This window comes from Chelonia mydas, chromosome 2 (assembly GCF_015237465.2).
Source record: "Chelonia mydas isolate rCheMyd1 chromosome 2, rCheMyd1.pri.v2, whole genome shotgun sequence".
Lineage (NCBI taxonomy): Eukaryota > Metazoa > Chordata > Testudines > Cheloniidae > Chelonia > Chelonia mydas.
In genome coordinates this window covers 184,317,091-184,337,977 of record NC_057850.1, presented here as the reverse complement: position 1 = coordinate 184,337,977, position 20,887 = coordinate 184,317,091, and the positions used below count along the sequence as shown (strand labels likewise).

The following is a 20,887-nucleotide window of genomic DNA, read 5'->3' as shown; positions in this document are numbered from 1 at the left end:
GCGGCGGAGCCCCCGCCCCGGTCCACGTACGCTAGCGGCGTAACCACACACCCTCCCCTGATCTACGCCAGGTGACACCCCTCGCCCGGCGTACGCTATTGGCGCGGACAGTCCCCTTGCCTTTGAGGCCCCTCCCCCGTGGGCAAGGCTCGGGTAAGTTGCCTGAAGTTGGGTGGTGCAGGGTGAAGGGATCTGGCCAGCTCTGCCGTGCCAGGGAGTAGGACGTCAAGCGGTAGCGAGAGCAAAACCAGCTCCTTCACCACTTCTCGGAGATGCCAGGTGTGTGGCTGACAGGCAGTCACAGGTGCTGGCACCTGTGTGTATGTCACAGCCAAATTTTGTCACAGCCACATTTGCAAGTGTTCCGACCAACCGTAGAGCTGATTTGGAAAAAAAAAAAAAAAGAGGTGAACATTAATATAAAATGTGAACACTTCAGTCTTTTTGATTGTTTTCATTCAGGTTTAGAAGATTCCAACACTAGCTCTAGCCAGAGCATTTCATGTGCAATCACATTGTGACATGCGAATGACAGCCTGGTTGCAATGTATCACAGACAACCACGAGGTGACTTTTAACTCACAGCTGCATCACAGCAATCCTACTGTGAAGTTTAACCTACAACCATGTCACGTGAGTGAAAACCATGCTGAAACATCAGCTTGCAAGCCTGCTGTGTGATGTTTAAATGATAATCATGTTGTGACATCACACTCTTGTGCATTATCCTGATTTTTATCACAAATCTTGCTATATTTGGGGTTTTCCTTAAATCTCCAAATTCCGGAGTCAAGTGGTTGCATAAGAATTGTGGCCTTCGCTTTAAAATGGAAGTTTCTAGCCCTCATGGTTGGTCTGAAAGCATTGAAAATGTGAACCTTAAAGTTTCAAAAACCAGACGACAAATATAAAGAACGCAAAATGTATTATTTTGTAAAATCTTTTTACTTTTCAGTTAAGTTCCTGATTTTTAGGGGCTTGACTCAAGATTTTTTGAATGCTTAGGGCTGGTAATGCAGGATATTTTGAATCAAAAATATGCCACAGATGGACCATCAGTGTTTATAATAACTGTGTATTCCCCATAGGGTGTCTACCTTCAAAGTAAAAAGCAGTGTCTGTGCCTCCTGTACAGTGCAGTGCATATATCGTCTATATTACCGTGCCTGTGGCATCCATTATCCTAAATAATGCTGTATGTATGTTTCCTGTACAGGGCAAAATATCTCTGTTCCTCTAATGCAGTGTCTCTACGCGTTGTTATTATCAGATGCAAAGATTTGGGCTCTGACTTCAGCGGGGCAATCACCAGCATTTATTTGCTATTTATTGGTCGTTATTATTATGATAATCCGTCGTGCACGCACCAGTAGACTCGCCACCCCCATCCCATCCCCATCCCCATCCCCATCGCCCCCTGCTCGTCGGGCTCTTTTGTGCCCGGAACTCTCCTCGCGGGCTGGGTTGCGGCGGGGAGGACTCTGGCTGTGGGGCTCCCAGCCGGAAGGCCCCCGGCTGTGGGGACGTGTCTCTGCGCTGCCGGGCCGAGCGTGTGGCTGTCGCGAGCCGCTGCCATGGCGTCGGCCAGCCTGGTGGAGAAGCTGCAGCTCCGCGTGCGGGAGCTGGAGGAGGCGCTGGCCAGGGAGCGGGGCGGCGGGCAGGGCCAGCGGGCTCGCATCGAGAGGATGAGCCCGGACGTGACCGACTCCAACCCCTACAGGTGACGGCGGGGGGAGCTGCCCTGTGTGGGGGGCCCCTGCCTTTTGGGGTGGGGCGGGGCAGCCATGTGGGGTGGGAGGAAGGGACCGCGCTGCCACGGGCCGGGCGGGGAAGGGGCCCTGCGATATGGGGACAGTGGGGACAAGCCTGGCACGTAGGCGTTTGGGGGTGGCAGGGAGGGGTGCTGCCACATGGGGTGTTGTTATGAAGGAGGAGGAAGAGAGCAGGAGCGAGCACTCTCCTCCACCTTTATTGAGACTGCAGAGAGTTGCCGTATGGCGGCTGTCTGTTGTGCAGGGGATTTGTGGGGAGAGGGAGGCTCCCTATACTGTGTGGGGAGGGGACGGTCTGACCCCGACCTCTGTTTAGGAGAGGTTATTTATTAAGCAGATTAAGACATCTGCCCTAGTTTCATTCACTGAGAAGTGGTGCGATGTGCCACCCCACTCCGTCCCCCCGAAACCCTACCTGTCTCTTGGTGATGAATTAAAGACTGTTTTGTATTTTTTGTCTTTACGAGTGGAGTATTTTACTCTGAGTTACTTATGGAGAAGTTACTCATAAGGAATTAGTATACAGTATTTGGGAGGAAATGGGAGTTGGGACCCTTGGGTTTTTTCCCCACTAATTTACTTTTGCGCATTGGGTCATTTAGAGCTTGATTATCAGAGGTGCTGAGGCTCTACAGTGCCTAACTTGTGGATTTCAGCACTTCTGAGAATCAGTCCCATAACCTTTCTGTGCCTCAGTTTGCCCTGGGATTAAATAATAATATATAGATTTAAAATAGTCCTTCTTTAGGAACACTTCAACTTGTAATACTTTGCACTTATACAGCAATAAAATAATAATATAAAGTAGAGTAGATACAGTACTTTTTGTAAAGCACTCTGTTATCCTCTATAAAAAAAGTGCATATTAGTGCAAAGTATTACTATTTAAAACGTTTCAGCAGCAGGATTGTGTTTAATCCTCTCCATTCTAGTTGTCCTCACAACCTTAAAATAGCTCAGTCCCTCCAAATTTCTCTCATAGTCCAGTATTGGAGTTTAAAGGTTGTTCTCCCTGAAAGCTTTTGTTGTTTTGTTTTTTAAGGTTATCAGATGTTATCAGGGTGTTAACCTGGCACCTGGAAAGCAGTTATTGCAGCCACATTAGTCCTCAAAATGATTGAAAGTGTGTGTGTGCATGCGCACCTGTATACACACATCACATCTTATCCTTATCCTGCAAACAATAATAATGTGAATAGTCTCATTTGTTTCAGTGGGACTATTCACACTAATAAAGTAAAGCATGTAAGTGCTTGCAGCATTGGGGCCTTAGTGTTCTATGCATAGAGATGGGTTTCCATTCTCACTTAGTACATGTCCACTTAGCAGTTTTAAGTGTAATGAGCACAGTGGTCTTCAGTTTATTCATTAGAAATCTTTAGAAACTCAGTATGCAGAAGAGTTAAAGACATGTTTTACTGAAGCTAGTAGGAAATGTTTTGGTTTTTTCCCCCAGGCTGCTGCTTACAGAATGTGATGGTGATACTAGTGGGTTGGTTGCATGATATAGTGATATTGGGGCTTTCATTCTGAAATGTGCCTAATACTTCAACTTTCTGAAATGCATAAACCTTAGAAATAGAATTGGAAAACAAATGAAATAAATGGAAAATAATATAAATTAAGGGTCTTAAATTGTTCTTGATAACAGCTAGCTACAAGTGGGAAATTTAATTATTTTAATCCGCTTTAGCGACTACTTACTATTAGATTTCAGGGAAGAGATTATAGTATCTGGTGAGAAATATGACAGTTTATGTTAGTGTTGATTTCAAAGCCATTAACTAATTTTCTTTGCTTTTGAATTTATCAACATTATTATGTTTATTTTCAGATAAATTACCATTTTACCTTAGTCTCAGTCTTCCAATCGCTAGTACATCTTTAATTGTTTGCTTAAACTTTACTTTTTAAAAAAAGTGTTATCTTAGCCCTGGTCTTGGGGAGATCAATCTAAGTTACGCAACTTCAGCTACGTGAATAAAGTAGCTGAAGTCGACGTACTTAGACCTACTCACTGCGGTGTCTTCACTATGGTGAGTCGACTGCTGCTGCTCCCCCATTGACTCTGCCTGCATCTCTCATGGCAATGGAGTACAGCAGTTGACGGGAGAGCGCTCAGGGGTCGATTGCTGCCCGCCGATCCGGCAGGTAGTGTAGACCTACCCTTAGAGGAGTACTATGATAAAACTGAATATATTCATATTCTGAATCTTTTTCTTTTAGATACCTTAGTGAAGTAGTGTAAATCTAAATATTTCTGAAATAAAATTATAGATTCTAATCCCTCTTATGTGTCCTTTCTCTGTAATCAAGAATTCCACAGCATTTACTATGTAACTGTTAATTCTATTGTGAGCTCCTCTGGGGCTTGTTCTTTGTTATTCTACTCTTTCAACTTTTTACTGTTGCTCAAATAATTGTATCTCAAAGTGATTTTGAGAGAGCTTTCCTTGGCTATGTTGGATGGTTTATTTATTTATTTGTTTTGTTTTTCCTAGTCGCCTTATGGCATTAAAACGAATGGGAATTGTGAAAGATTATGAGGTATGATTATATTTGTTTTAGAAAATCGTTTTTACTTCTTCTCATGAAGTCTACTTTGTAACATACTAATCTGTATTTATTTTTCTTGACACAGAAAATCCGTACCTTTACGGTAGCAGTAGTAGGTGTTGGTGGAGTTGGCAGTGTGACTGCTGAAATGTTGACAAGATGTGGTATTGGTAAGGTAATATACATTTTCTTCATGTACCAGTAAACAGATGAACTAGTCCTATATATAATAGGTACTGGCAAGATGGATTTCTTGTTTGAGTCTGCACCAATGTTAAAGTCAGCTGAAGCAAACAAAAGAGTAATACTGACACAAACATTGAAAGTGATGAGTCTTCTGAGGTAGCTTGTTCTCTGTTCTCTGCCCTTACCTAGGGCCTAGTCCTGTATGTTGCAGACCACCCTCAGCTGGGTGCTCCACACTCTGCAGGATCAGGTTCCTTCTGTATTGCTTTTATTTCAGCCATAGAAGGCAGTGAAGGGAAAAAATCTGTTAATAAAGATGGGAGGGTGCATAATGCAGAGAAGGAAGATTGAGCAGTTCTGTTTCTCATAAAAACAAGAACAAGGGGACATTCAGTTAAATTGAGAAACAATGAATGTAAAACAAATAAGTGGACACAGTTTTTCACACAATGCACAGTTAATACATAGAACTCATTGTCACAAGATATAGAGGCTAAGAGCTTAGCAGCAGGAAAAATTAGATTTATATGGGTAACGAGAACATCCAGAGTTAATATAGTACAGGATTTTTTAAGTGTAAGAAGGGATCTAAACATTCATGCTTCAGGGGAAAAGCTAACCTCTAACTCTTCATGGTTAGGAAGAAACTTTCCTTATGAAGAGGTTATTCATAACTCATCCTAATAATCATGTTATATCATTTACATAAAATAGCTAGAGACATAAAGGGTAACAAGAAAACATTCTACAAATACATTAGAAGGAAGAGCAAGAACAAGGTAGGCCCAGTACTGAATGAGGGGGAAAAAACAATAACAGAAAATGTGCAGATGGCCAAAGTGCTAAATGACTTTTTTGTTTCGGTGTTCACCAAAAAGGTTAGTTGTGATTGGACGTCTAATGTAGTAAATGTCAGTAAAATGAGGTAGGATCAGAGGCTAAAATAGGGAAAGAACAAGTTAAAAATTACTTAATCGAGTTAGATGTCTTCAAATCACCTGTGCCTGATGAAATACATCCTAAAATACTCAAGGAGTTGACTGAGGAGGTATCTGAACCATTAGTGATTATCTTCGAAAAGTCATGGAAGACCGGAGAGATTCCAGAGGACTGGAAAATGGCAAATAGAGTGCCAGTCTATGAAAAGGGAAATAAGGACAACCCAGGGAATTACTGGCTAGTCAGCTTAACTTCAGTACCCAGAAAGATAATGGAGCAAATAATTAAGCAATCAATTTGAAAACACCTAGAAGATAATAAGGTGATAAGTAACAGTCAGCATGGATTTGTCAAGAACAAATCATATCAAACCAACCTAATAGCTTTTTTTGACAGGCTAACAAGCCTTGTGGATGGGGGGGAAGTGGTAAATGTGGTATATCTTGACTTTAGTAAGGCCTTTGATACTGTATCACATTACCTTCTCGTAAACAAATTAGGGAAATACAACCTAGACAGAGCTACAGTAAGGTGGGTGGGTGCATAACTAGTTGGAAAACCGTTCCCAGGGAGTAGTTAGTTATCAGTGTTTCACAGTCAAGCTGGAAGAGCATATTGAGTTGGGTCCCGCAGGGATCACTTGGGGGTCTGGGTCTGGTCAGTATCTTCATCAATGATTTAGATAAAGTAATGGCTGAGAGAGTACACTTATAAAGTTTGTGCATGATACCAAGCGGGGAGGGGTTGCAAGTGCTTTGGAGGATAGGATTAAACATCAAAATGATCTGGAGAAATGGTCTGAAGTAAATAAGATGCAATTCAGTAAGGACACATGCAAAGTACTCTACTTAGGAAGGAACAATCAGTTGCACACATACAAAATGGGAAATGACTGCTTAGGAAGGAGTACTGAGGAAAGGGATCTGGGGGTCATAATGGATCACAAGCTAAATATGAGTCAACAGTGTAACACTGTTGCAAAACAAGTAAACATAATTCTGGGATGTATTAGCAGAATTGTTGTAAGCAACACAAGAAGTAATTCTTCCGCTGTACTCCCCACTGATTAGGTCTTAACTGGAGTATTTTGCCCAAATCTGGGTGCCACATGTCAGGAAAGATGTGGACAAATTGGAGAAAGTTCAAAGAAGAGCAACAAAAATGATTAAAGGTCTAGAAAACATGACCTATGAGGGAAGATTGAAAAAAATTGTGTTTGTTGAGTTTGGAGAACAGAAGACTGTGAGGGGACATGATAGCAGCTTTCAAATACATAAAAGGTTGTTACAAAGAGAAGGGAGAAAAATTGTTCTCCTTAGCCTCTGAGGATAGGACAAGAAGCAATGGGCTTAAATTGCAGCAAGGGTGGTTAGGTTGGACATTAGGAAAAACTTCCTAACTGTCAGGGTGGTTAAGCACTGGAATAAATTGCCTGGGGAGGTTGTAGAATCTGTCATTGGAGATTTTTAAGAGCAGGTTAGACAAACACCTGCTAGGGATGGTCTAGATCAGTGGTTCTCAACCAGGGGCCGGGGGGCCATGAGCAGGTTTCAGGGGGTCTGCCAAGCAGGACCAGTGTTAGACTCACCGGGGCCCAGGGCAGAAAGTCTAAGCCCTGCCAAACAAGGGTGAAGCCTGGTGCCCTGAGCACTGCCACCAAGGGCTGAAGTAGAAGCGTGAGCACCTCAGCCTTGCGGGGTGCCCTGTGACGTGGGGCCCCGGGCAACTGCCCTGCTTGCTGCTACTTAACACCGGCCCTGGCTTTTTTATGCAGAAAAAGAGTTATTGTGGCACAGGTGGGCCATGGAGTTTTTACAGCATGTTGGGGGGCGCCTCAGAAAGAAAAAGGTTAAGAACTCCTGGTCTAGATAATACTTAGTCCTGCCATGAGTGCAGGGGACTGGACTAGATGACCTCTCGGGGTCCCCTTCAGTCCTGTGATTCTATGATTTCTTCTGAAGCAGCTGGTAATGGCCTATGTCTAAGACAGGATACTTGACTCTTTGGTCTACTGACCTGATAAGAATTGACATATCAGATGTTCTTCTGTATTAGCTAGTCATTCAAAATAAGTAATTGTTATCTACACGCTAGAGTTGCAACTCAAAAATACAATCAGAAATTAGCTTGAAATAATCACATGTAGGAATGTCAAAAGAACAGTCACTAAAGTTAGTGTCTGTTGATGTGGATAATCTGCTGAATGTTCTGCTTATCTTAGATAAATGTGTTCTGTTAATCATCATTCTGGTGACTTGATCGGAACAGTTTGGTGTTCTCAGGTCTTAGTGACCAGTAGTTTAGGGCCCAGTCCTGCAGTCCATACACCTCCGTAATGGTTTGCACATGAGTTGACTCAGTAAAATGGATGGAACTACTCACGCGTGTTTCTAGAATCAGGGCCTGTCAGTTTGCTGTTTATAATACCAACATGGTGTTCATCAGCAGAGACCCATTGAAAAGTCATATATGTTATTATAATCTTCATTGTAGCTGCTACTGTTTGATTATGACAAGGTGGAGTTGGCGAACATGAACAGGCTCTTCTTCCAACCTCATCAAGCTGGACTAAGTAAAGTGCAGGCAGCGGAGCACACTTTGAGGTATATAGTGGGGATCAAATATGTTTAACATGGGATGTTAATTCAAACTCAGACATTTCACTGTACAAAAAAACCCACAACAAAGTAGCATGTTCATATGGAGTCAAAGGACTGACCTGCACTAGAATTTTTGCTGGTATAATGTAGGATATTTTTTGTTTGTTGTTGGTTGTTAATGACATTTTTACACTGGAAAAGCCTTAGTGCAGATGCAGTTAGACCAGCAAAAAGTGATTTTTGCCAGTAAAGCTTTTCATTCAGAGAACTGGCATAAGCTACACTATGCTAGAAGGGTTTGCCAGAATAGCTATGCTAGCTAACCTTTTCTAAGCTAAAGTGTGTTTCTAAAAACTCCAGCAGTGCTTGGGACTTGGAGGAGTTGAGGGAGTTCTTTGAGGTTGTTAATGCATTCATTATCACTGTTGACTGATTTTATTTTCTTTACAAGGAATATTAATCCTGATGTTCAGTTTGAAGTACATAACTACAATATCACAACAGTGGATAACTTCCAACATTTCATGGACAGAATAAGGTAAAATGTTTTGAGAAACACACACGACTTCTTTTGACGTTTGTTAGTAAATAAAGTCTAAAATACTCTATTGGCTTCATAATTTTTTTAAACGTTAGGCCTCCAACTGGAAGACAATCACATTTTATGTCAAATATATGTATATAAAGACACTTTTTTGTTTCCTAGCTCTGTTGTTCAAGTAGATCTTGGTAAATAGCAGTTACTTTTGTCTCACTTTAAATTAAATTTGTTCCATGTTTATATTAGTGTATTTTTAGCTTTCCAGCCAAATTAAAGATTCCATATGTTGTCATACTTCTTTAAAAAGACATCAAATTGCACAATCCCTTCTTTTGAGTATCTTGACTCTCATTTCCATTGAAAATAACACAATGTAATTAATACCTCAGAAATTAGTTCTGAAATGACTGCGGATATGTTATGCAAAGGGAAACCATTAGGGGAAATAAAAATTTATACTACATTTCTTAAAATTTGTAAGAGGTGCAAATTATGCCCAATGAAATTTCCTTTAGTCTGAAATATCCTCTTATCTGAATCTCTTATGACTCCTCAGATGACCTCATTTTTTAAGGACTGCCTTTTTACTTAATTCTATGGATGTCGCTGCACATTTTGGATAAACAGGGTTTTATTGAATTGTTTGAGACTCTGTGAGTGTTAAATAGGATTCAGACTATTTTGTTAGATAGGAATATATTTCCCATCAATTTATGTAATGAAAAGAATGAAATGTCTTGGCTACAATTTTAATAATGTATTTTGCAAACCTTCCTCATGTAAACTGTGGTATTTACTTTAGTTATGGTGGGTTAGAAGAAGGGAAACCTGTTGATCTTGTACTGAGCTGTGTGGACAACTTTGAAGCTCGTATGGCAATTAACACTGTAAGTACAGCACCTGAGGTCTGCGCATACACTTGCGGGTTTGCTAATATATTCTTCCATTATTATTATTATTTACAGAAGTTATGTGCACCATAAAGAAGGCAAAACCTTGTTAAGGAATCTGTTGATATATGTGAAACTAAGGAAATGTGGGGAGGAAATGAGCTTTTTATTCAGTTCTTGGACCATAAAGAGTAGACGTAAAACAGGTTACATGTGATAGTAGGTAATGGTTAGTAAAGGAAAAGTGTATTTTTCGTTAAATTTTATTTGTATTTTATTTGTATTGAGTCATCTTGTAAACCCTGTCTAAATTCACTAATGACTTTCTTTGTATAACTATCCTATGGAAAATTTGATAAGAATCGTTATATTTTTATGTACATTATTGAGGCAGTATACCGTTTTTACTGTGCAGTTTCCCTTCACAGTTGTAACAAATACAGTGTATTTTCCAAAACACACATTTTTGTTGCCATCCACCTGCTAGCTTGATCAGCATGTGTATATATGATGCATATAATTGTATAAATATAATAGATCTATGCTTGTGTGTGTAAAATAAACATAATTAAAGGGAGAAAACAGTAAAGAAATTGAATAGAAAATCCTAATAAACACCATATTAGACTCCTGGGCCCTGATCTGGCAATTGTGAGTTGGAGCCCTGTACATGTGCAGAGCCCCATTGATTTTTATGACGCTCCAGATAAGTGCAGAGATCTGCCCTCCCGAATCCAATACCGATATTTGGACTTCAGTTTTTATTATTGTCACTAAAACAAGGCACAGAAATAGTTTATAGTAATACCTCTTTTTTAATCTGACAGTTCATTTTGTCTTCTGACTTTAATGGGTAAAAGTCACAGATTCATCAGTATAATGCATGATTTCTAATAACCTTTTGCAACAAACTTCTGCAGTGTTATTTTATTGTTACTCTTGTGTATGTATGTTCTTTCAAGGCCTGCAATGAGCTTGGACAAACATGGATGGAATCTGGAGTGAGTGAAAATGCAGTCTCAGGACATATACAACTTATCATACCTGGTGAATCTGCTTGTTTTGCGGTATGCAATCCTTGGCCAAGGGGTCCTTTTCTGAAATCTGGGATCCATTGGATTTCTAGTTTGTGCTTTTTAAAACAGGATGTGTGGTGTGAAACTGGTATTTCAAGGCTATATAGCCACAACTTGTATTAGTTCAGAGTAATTCTGGTTATTGCCTTTGTGTGGTCTGAGGTTTTTATTTGTTTTGTTTAATGAGAGTTTTTTTTTCTCCTCCCAGTGTGCTCCCCCGCTTGTAGTTGCTGCCAATATTGATGAAAAAACATTAAAACGAGAGGGAGTTTGTGCAGCCAGTCTTCCTACCACTATGGGAGTAGTTGCGGGGATTCTTGTACAAAATGTTCTGAAGTAAGTTATTTGAATGAACTTCTGTGACTAGACCTACAATATCTTGATATAAAGAATCCATCAGGCTTCTTTCTGATAATTTTAAGAACTTCACATCTTCAGGACTTTATAAGCTTATGAGATGCATGATCTTTCTTTCCCAGTGACAGATCTGCCTCTTTCATACACTCTCATGTGCAAAGGCGTTTGCTTAAAGGAGTTGATACCAAGATACGTGATACGTGGGTATATCTACACTGTAAAACAAAACCCTACTGCAGCGAGTCTCAGAGCCTGGGTCAACTGACTCAGGTGCTATGCAGCTAAAGACAGCAATGTAGATGTTCCTGCTTGGGCTTGAACCCATACTCTGAAACCTGGGGGACGGGGCTGGGTCTCAGAGCCCAGGCTCCAGCCTAAGCAGAAAAGTCTACACTACTGTTTTTAGCTCTTTAGCGTGACCCCAAGTTAGCTCAGGCTCTGAGACTTGCTGCCATGTTTGTTTTTCCCCTCAGTGTAGAGGTATCCGAGTCACTGAACTTTTTGTTTTGCAGCTACCGTTTCCTACAGATCGTTTCAAGTGCTCATTCGCGATACTTGGTTTTTTATTCATCTTGAATTACGAAGCCTTGAAGAACATCAAAGTAGCAGAAAAACGTCTTTGTTTCCTTTGCACAAAGCATGGGAAGAGAATTAGTCCTGCATAGTTTCTGTTCAGTGATGCCAAACAGCTATAAATATTTTTACTGTATAGTAAAATTTTCTACAAGTAATATCACATACTCCAACTGTTCAAAGAACTATGTCCACAAGAAATTTTGAACAATTCTGTGTGCATAACTTTATATTTCCCTTTCCTTATTTTTAAGTCTGGAAAATAGGATTTTTGTCTCGAGTTTGTGCGCTAAAATCCTATTTTAGACACTCATTCTGGGAATAATTGTCCAGGTGCTGTTAGCTGCAGATGATGAATTAAAAACAATCCAGATCTCGTGAAGTCAAACGGGGTTGTTTTGCCTTCAGCTACAGAGGTATTCCATTGACTTTAGTATATGTTGTGTGAATGCCTTTACGTAAAGGCAGAATTTGGTCCTGTAGTAATTAACTAATTTTAGTGTGGGATTTCCAAGAGGTCATCCTGGCCTAATTTTGCTCCCACTGAACATTTTTCTTCAGTGGGAGGAGAGTTAAACCAACGTTAATTACTTTTGAAAATTCCATCCTGTCTGAATGGGATTGGACACAAGTAGGGTGGAGGTTGCACCATGAGACATTCTAAACTTACCATTTCCTGGATTTGCAATCAAGTCTCAGATTTCATCCGTGATCCATCTCTCATCTTTATACGTATACAAACACAGGGCCAAATTCTCATGCGGTATAATTCAGGATAGCTCCATTATTTGATAAAGCGATGCTGATTTACACCAAGTGAGGATCTACTACATAATTTCTGAAGTGGGTATAGGTAATTTAAAACCAAATACCAGTAATTTAGGGTACCAATACAGTATGACGACTGAGGGGTACAAAAAATAACATCTGGAAAAAACATTTAGGCAACTCGCTCTGAATCTGTGAACAAGAAAATACTTCCATTTCACTGCAGTTCTCATTCTGTTTTTCCAGGTTTCTATTAAATTTTGGTACTGTGAGTTACTATCTTGGTTACAATGCGATGCAGGATTTTTTTCCAACTATGGCCATGAAACCAAATCCACACTGCGATGACAAAAATTGCAGGAAACAGCAGGAAGAATACAAGGTAAAAATCCATCTGATAATGCATGCTGAAGATCTGTGGTAAATAAAGCAGATCATTCAGAATTGAAGCAGTGTTGACAGGCTGTTTCCTGCTGGTTGCACGAACTTTAAAGTTAGATGATTTGAAATATTTTTAGAAGTATTTGTAGGTTATCTTAAAGTAAGAGGTAAGCAAAGTGACTTATGAAACTTATCACTTTGCAAAAAAAAAACCCCAATCAAATATTTGTCACTTAGGCCCAAATCCTGCAACCTCTTACAGATGTGCTTAACAGTGTGCAAAGATGACATTTAATGGATTTCTTTAAGAAATTATGCTTTGCTTTCTGATGAATAAAGAAGATTTAAACTGTTATTTTTGATATTATTAAAAATATCAGGAGTGTCACCTTTGGTCTTCCCTGCTTTTGCTCTAAGATTTGTTGAAGGTTTAAAGATGATGTATACTGTAGGCTCTCTTAACCCCTTAATTGAAGGGTGAGAGTGTTGAATATTCAAAGTCTTATTTTCCCCAAAATTTTCATTAGTCATTGATGTTGAATTGGAGGAAGAAATTATTTCAGGCCTTCTTTATACATAGTAAAGGAGCATGCCCTTTTTTAATCCTGTATAGGTCACCCTTAAACGTTTCCTAAAAGGCCATAAACAAACTCTCATAAATATTTAGAATGACTTTACTCTCCTCAATCTTTCAACAAAAATAACCACAAATTCATGTTTTTGTTTTGTTTTTTCATGTTCTCTCTTCAGGAAAAAACGGCTGCACAACCAAAACAAGTAGTAGTTGAACAGGAAGAAGAAATAGTGCATGAAGACAATGACTGGGGTAAGCAATCACCTCAAACTTGAACAGATACCACCAACAAACTCAGGGAATTTAACTAATCTTTATTAAACACTATCGGTTATTCACATTTTTTCACTTCTAATAAATCTGACAATTAAACTAAATCAATTTTAATGTTTTGAGTCTCATACTGAACAGGTTAAAATTTAGTCTCAACACTACAGAAGTATATTTAAGTAAAATATTTTCATTTTATTTCTTTAATCTTGTGAAAATATATATTCATTAGATTTTATAGGATCTTTTATACAAAACTTAAGCTTGGGTCTAAGTTTATCTGCACGTCCCTTTAAATATCTTGTCAACAAATCTTTATTATAACCAAGTTTCGGTAACATATATATAAATTCCCTGTAAGGGCATTAACAACTGAGAGAATTGCTGAGCTGAAACTGTCAGCAAACTTGTCAGATAATTAAATTCATATACTCTTGAAATGGTTACTCTCTGAATATTGTATTTTTAATAAAATGAAAATATAAGCTTACTTTCAGGAAAAAAAAGTCCTTACAATGAATGACTTAGACTATGAAAGAGTACCAATAGGGGAGTTGAAAGGCCCATCCCTGGAGCCATTTAAAATACGTTGTACGGAAGATGACTTAAAAGGTCTCTTACTGGATGTACTGTTAAAGTACTTTTTTTATTTTAATAAGCTCTGGTTGCTGCAGTTTTCATCTAATGGTAATAAACAAACTGTAATCAGAGAATCAGAGTTAAATAATTAGTTGACATTTTGACATAGGTATTGAGCTAGTATCAGAGGTTTCAGAAGAGGAGCTGCAGGCTGCTTCTGGTCCACTTCCTGATCTTCCAAAGGGAATTACAGTAGCATATACTATACCAAACAAGGTAATGTTAAGTCCCCTTTTTTTTTATAGATTTATTTAATGACAGTATTAGAAAGTTCTATATTATGTGAAACTAGTCAACAATGAAAACACTGTAAAGCAGTTGTCTGCTGTATCCTTTGGAATGTACTAAAAAGCATTCAGTTATTACCTAAACTGATGAAAATACATGAGTTATCAACTTATTACCATTTGTCCATGGTAAAACTCCATCTGTAACAATTCTAGTAAAATAACTGCATGCCTATACATTCAATCTGAGTATATCTTACAATCAAATTATTGCTTGAGTCTGAAGAATAAAATTATTTTAAACAATTTATTAGCTTGAAACTAGTTCTGAGGGCAACAGAAATGAATGAATTTCAGTTTCTCTATTCGTGTTGAGGTTTAAGCACACTGAGGAATTCCCCAGTTGTTTAGGCAGTCAAAACCATTTTTACAAATTACTTTTATCCTTTAAGAAAAATGCAGTCAAATTACCATAAAACTGAAGCTCAGTCTATGGGAGGTTTAACTTCCATACTTATGCATCAAAACCTCATTTTCTTAAATTCTAATCAAAATGGAGTTTACCAATGGATTTTGGGTCAGATGTATAAAACTGTAAATGGCTATGGAATAGCTTATATGTAATGTTTGGGCCTGATCTTGCAAGAACTCTGTATTCTGAACTCCTTGGGTCCATTATATCCTGTTTTATTCACAGCAAAGAAACTAAATCATTTTTCCCCCTTTTGCCAACAGGAAGAGAATGTTGTAGCTGGGGAAACAGTGGCAGAGTCTGAGGAAAGCCTAGAAGAACTCATGGCGAAGATGAAGAACATGTAGGCAAATGGAATATTGAATTAAACATTTGGGATCTTGCACTAGAGCTGGATCCAGAAATAAGGTCCTGTAAGAAATTCCAGTCTTAAAACTTGAACTTTTGGTAAAACAGAACTATAAAAACTTGCAGATGGCATCTCATAACTGTATTCTGGTGTCTATCTATATACTGCTTTAAAATACCAAGTTGTACTACTGTAAGTTTTCATTTCTCATCATGCTAGGGTCCAAATCTCTAGGGGAAAATTAAAGATAATAGACAAACTGACACAAAGTTAAGCATGGTGCCTGATGTGGAATGATATTCCACATGTTGGCAATATTGGGGGAAATTAAAGGTGGAGTAACCTTGTCTGGATAGAGTGGTTCAGGGGATTGATAATGGAGTCTTTAACACGTACGTTAGTGCTTCAAATGCATACCAGACTTGTGGTAGTTATCATAGATATCCTAGAATATCAGGGTTGGAAGGGACTTCAGGAGGTCATGTAGTCCAACCCTGTGCTCAAAGCAGGACCAATCCCCAATTTTTGCCCCAGATCCCTAAATGGCCCCCTCAAGGATTGAACTCACAACCCTGGCTACTGTTCAATGGGCTATGTTGTCTAAGTTCGTAGCGTGGATATACCTGTTTTGTGGGTAAATGGAAGGCTTCAATCTTTTCATAGGCCATAAATTTCACTAGAAAAATTGTAAAGGGTTGAGTGATTTGTCAGTTTGTGTCACATCCCTATTCTTTCTTAAACAAGTATTTGTGCATACATTGCTTTGTGTTTGATAGTGGTGTGAGTATGCAGTTGTAAGGCACAAGTGTTTTGGTATGAATTCTTTGTTACCTGATCAATGACTGAGTTGACCAAAACAGCTCCTAACATGTCATCACTGCAGTTGTCAGCCATGTGTTTACATAGTAAAAATGCTTATGACTTATCACTAAAAAAAATTAACGGCACAGGAAATTTCAGTCATTTCAAAAACACCTACAAACCTTTCTTTGTTTACTTTTAAAAGCTAGTTATTCTAAAATCCATTTAGAATTATTTATTTGGCTAGCATTTAGCTCAGGGGTCGGGACTCCTCAAGGGGTCACAAGGTTATTACGGGGGTTGGGGGGAGGAAGTTGCGAGCTGTCAGCCTCCACCCCAAACCCCGCTTTGTCTCCAGCATTTATAATGGTGTTAAATATATAAAAGTGTTTTTAATTTATAACAGGGAGTCACACTCAGAGGCTTGCTATGTGTACAAAAGTTTGAGAATCACTGATTTAGCTATTACTTTACATGGCTGACAGCTTTATAAAAAGGCAACTATTTACAATTTTATCCTATGTACAGTTTTACAAAAATAGTAATTAATACATATATAAAATTACTGGAGAGATGTTATTAGTGTATGCAAAATAGTTCTTGACTTCTGACTATAGTTAGTAAAGCAACTTTTACACTTGCCCATTCCAAATTGTAAAGTGAGGTGGTGGAGTCAAGACCTAACTTTGCAGAAGATTGTGTACCAGTATTTAAAAATAATTTAAAAAAAAAAACCAAGCCCTGTGGCTGATGTTTTTCACCTTTGCAATTAAAGCATATTGGAATTTAGAAGTCTAAAAAGAACCATAGTATTTCTCTGACTGAGAAATCTAGTGGAAATTTCTGATTTTTTGCAACTCAGTGAACAAATACACTTCAATGCTGTATATTTTTGCTAACTTTGTTCATTTATGTGGTAAGCTACAATATATTATCAACTTAAATTTTTAACAGTGAATCTTAATAATGAGACCTTGCTATGGGTCTGTACTATTAAATCTCTGCTGGTACACTGGAAGACACTATCAGTTTTGATGTGGAGTTCTACTGTGTTCATTAAGTTACACAATTTGGCTTATACCAAATATACAAACGCTTCAATTTCATGTACGAACAGAACTTGGTGGGACATCTTTTCTACAGAAGAAGAATCAAGAGCTATTACACTTGTTTTGGACACCATTACAAAGAAGTCAAACATCCATCTGTTTGAAATTTAGAAGATTACAATTTTTGTCTAGATAAAAAACGCTTTTCCTATGCTGCAAGAACCTCATATCATTTGTGTAGTCTGTTAGAAGTTTCTTCAACTAAGTTTTAGTGCTGAATGTCAGTTTTGATTTTGTACATTTTTCATTGCAGCAGTATAAAACTAATCATTCAAGTTACATTCTTATTTAAATTTTTTTTCTATTCAGAAAAAGTGCTGAATGGGGGGGAAATTGACTTAGTTGCTTACCGTAAAAGGGGAGGATAGATAATATCCCTTTGAGATAAACAGCCTCGGCACTTTAAGACTAGCTGAATAATTGGGTTAGTTCATGAATGAAGTTTCTTCATAGATCTGACACTTTATGAACTCTAAAGTATGAAAAGGAGCATGTCACTTTTAAAAAATGAATTTATTAAATTTATTCTATTGTTTGTAAACAAACAGACTTAACTGATCATTGTAACTAACCGGGAGAAATACTCCATTGTACATTTAATTCAAATCAGTTTACTGCTATTCACTGATGCTGTTCAGTTCTTTCTCCTGGTTAATACAAGCACGCTTGTATACTGGAGTTTAATGAGCAGTTTTTCTCTACTAGAACTGAGAGGTGTGCACCAGTCCCCAATTAATTCATATGTTTCTCTCGGGTTACTCACTGAAAAAGCATATTCCTAGTAAAAATAAGTGGCTATAACTGACACCAATTAAAAAGCTTTAGCTAGAGAGGACAAAAATATCAGTCAGAGCTTGTCTACATCTTCAGTTCATACATGACAAGTGGAGGTGTAAATCTACAGTGCATTAGCATGCAGCACACTGAGGCCATGTGGATCTTGCTACCATGCACTAAAAGTTCTGTAGTGCACTTCAATCTGTTTCAAAACAGAGTTTAAATCAAAACACACCACAGAAATTTGTGTGTGTGGTATCAGGGTCCCAGTGGCCAGTTAGTGTGAAGGCTGGTGGGCTGCAGATTTACACCCAGGCTTGCCATGCACAAACTGACCACATGGACAAGCCCTCTGTCAACAACCTTGATCTAAAAACTCAAAAGCATGTCTTACTAAGAACCCAGTTTCCTTTGCATAAGTTTCCTTACAGCCAAAACATGGGCAGGTGGAGTTTGGGGGTATTTTCCTTCTTTTGGTGGAAACACAATACATGGTTCTCAAAATTACTGTGTCCCTGAATAACAAAGTGCTCCTGAAAGACGGAAAGGTATAGTAACAAAATTCCACAAACACCATAACAGTGTGGACATTGAAGGAACTGACGTGGAATAAAAACTAGTAACTATTTTGCTGATTATACCCTGCAGCTCACAGGTCCTCTACTAAAAAGAGGTATAGAGAAAAAACAAAACTGATGTTTTCTGGCATTACAGCTTCAGACTGAACGATAACTAATAGAACACACTCAGCAGTCTTTCACTAAATGCCTTTGTGTAACACAGAGGTAACTCTGTACCACATGGTCCACAAAAAAGTTAACATGAACAGAAATATTTTAAATTAAAATGTAAATTTTTTGTTCAGATTTTCATTCATCACAAACATTTTATCTCCTAAAATCATTTTTTTAATCTCTGAAGCATGCTCAGATATATTTTTTAATACTTTAACCATCAAGCATTCTTTACTAGTATTTGTTTTTGTGCCAGTTTGCATCACCTTTGTCCATGGTCTAGAAAAACATTTGGAGATAATGTACTTCTTAAACTGAAAGTGTCTCCACTCGATGAGGGTCGGGAAGCTGCTTTTCCTCCTACCAACGAAGTCTCTGCTTCTTTGATTTCCATGGCTCTCTTGTACAGCTCAGCAGCCTTCTCGAAATCTCCTCCTTCATAGCTTTGGGAGAGAAACCAAAATTTAACCAACCCTGCCCCACCAACTCACTCCTGTACTGAAGTCTGCAAAAACATACAATTAAACACCAAAAAACTTTGTTAATGCCGAGTTCAGATTGCCTGGTGTTAACTTGTGCCCTTCTAGGATATTGAGTTCAGCAAAAATTTCTGAAAACAAGGAAATACAGAGGTGAGGTAAGGTAAAGGATCATACAACCTTAACTCTGCCCTGCCAGAGCTGGCACTAGCCACTAGGAATTATCAGCATGCACTCCAGCTGCATTCACTGTGTTAAGTGTAACTGTATTGCATTATGGAGGAATAAGCTGAAACAGCTTGGAAGAGTTGTGATTGTGGTAGGACAAAACCTGGATCCAAGTTCCCCCAGGTTTGTTGTCAAAGGAAAGAGGTGCATATATACCTCAAGATTCCAGTCTCCATTATTTCAGACTGTCGCCCTACTATAATTAACAAAGTTACCAACACTGTCTACATTTTATCCCCCAAATTGCCTAATAAAGCATTTTCTATTGATATAATTATTCACATTTGTTAATTTTTTTTAATGGAAGCAGTTCCCTATATTAGGTGACGGGAGAAAAATATCTGGCCTTACCTCAACACAGCTAAGTTTTTTAGTGTTTCTCCCACACGAGGATGCATATGACCAAAGCTGTCTTCATAAATCTTTAATGCACATTCATAAAGAGGTAAGGCTTCAATGTGCTTTTTCTTTTTGGGTGGGGGAAGGAAAACAAAATGAAAACCAGTTGTTTAAATGGGTATTACACATACTATTTGGTTTCTGCAAACTGTATAGACACATCCTAGACTTGAGTTTCTTTGCTAAACCAAAACAATGTTTTGTTTTTAACAGAACTGCTGTTTACATAAAGAGTGAGACTTTTAAAGCAACCTAAAAGATTTGCACACTGAGTTCCCATTAATTTTAGGATAATTGGGGTCAGAGTTCCTTAGGTGGCTTTGAAAGTCTCATCCTAAATGAATAGGTTATAAACTACCAAAACACATTCCTGGGTTTTAGCTAATCAGCTGTAACCTCTTATTGAAAGTCAGGTTTACAGATCCCAAGCAACAGAATATATGATATATTAAGTAGAAGTGTTTAATGTTATTGATACTAAGGAAACATTTACCGAGATCTTACCATTCATTTGTTTCTTTCTCTCTGACCTATATTAGGTTTAGAGTATAAAGTCTACAACTGCAGTCTTATCAGAGCTTAAAAGCCTAGGCAAGAATACACTTGATCAATGTGCATGAAGGAGTGCCAGAATTTCAGTCGGTAATGCTCCCTCAGTCAGTACTAAACCAGTGCTTTAGATGGTAGTTTTAAATCAAAGGCCATGATTTATATGATTTATTAAAAATCCCATGGTATTTTTTACAAGATTGAAGGGGTTAACATAACCTTTTGCCCCTGGCTAAATTCCAATCAGTACAATCACATTTTCCTGCTAAATATGTTCTTTCGGATTGTAAAGATGTACATGGAGACTCTGAATTCCCTGATGGTGTCCTTTTATATGCTGTTAAATTTCATATATAAAATTGCTGAAATATATGAGACAGGAAAAACCTACCATCTGACAATAAAGAACAGCCAGGTTTACCAAGGCAGTAGCTACACTAGGGTGCTTTGGACCAAATGATTTTTGTCGAATTTCAACAGCCAACTCGTACAGAGGCACTGCCTTGTCAAGCTTTCCCTAGAAAACAAACCAATGTTAAAACCAGACATGTAGTTATAGCAGGCCTAGATGCATGTATAATTTTTTTGTGAATAAAGAGCCTAGAAAAGTTGTAATTGCTTTCAGGAGAAGAAAGTTCAGA

The 20,887-nt window shown here is 38.4% G+C and overlaps 2 protein-coding genes across 9 annotated transcripts in view; one reads left to right on the top strand and one right to left on the bottom strand.

The window, feature by feature from the left end:
* The first annotated feature begins 45 nt into the window (after positions 1-45).
* Positions 46-16,693, top strand: UBA5 (ubiquitin like modifier activating enzyme 5). 5 transcript variants are annotated; one of them, XM_037890302.2, is made up of 12 exons: positions 46-153; positions 4,274-4,319; positions 4,414-4,503; positions 7,947-8,056; positions 8,505-8,591; positions 9,397-9,481; positions 10,447-10,551; positions 10,769-10,896; positions 12,505-12,640; positions 13,390-13,465; positions 14,232-14,338; positions 15,085-16,693. In XM_037890302.2, the coding sequence occupies exons 2-12, from the start codon at positions 4,281-4,283 to the stop codon at positions 15,166-15,168; spliced, it is 1,047 nt and encodes a 348-aa protein (XP_037746230.1). In that variant the 5' UTR covers positions 46-153; positions 4,274-4,280; the 3' UTR covers positions 15,169-16,693. The 5 variants fall into 5 exon arrangements, with proteins under 5 accessions (XP_037746230.1, XP_037746229.1, XP_037746231.1 ...); XM_037890301.2 differs by lacking the exon at positions 46-153 and adding an exon at positions 191-279; XM_037890303.2 differs by lacking the exon at positions 46-153 and adding an exon at positions 469-633.
* NPHP3 (nephrocystin 3) overlaps positions 13,508-20,887 on the bottom strand; it is a 51,904-nt gene continuing 44,524 nt past the window's right edge. For 2 of the 4 annotated variants that reach the window (XM_027826745.3, XM_027826746.3), the window contains 3 exons: positions 20,638-20,763; positions 19,650-19,765; positions 13,508-19,034 (listed from right to left, as the gene is read on the bottom strand). In XM_027826745.3, coding sequence (XP_027682546.1) covers positions 18,854-19,034; positions 19,650-19,765; positions 20,638-20,763 — 423 coding nt within the window. In that variant the 3' untranslated portion in view covers positions 13,508-18,853. The remainder of the gene's footprint in view (positions 19,035-19,649; positions 19,766-20,637; positions 20,764-20,887) is intronic. The other 2 variants (XM_037890294.2, XM_037890295.2) reach the window with 2 other exon arrangements.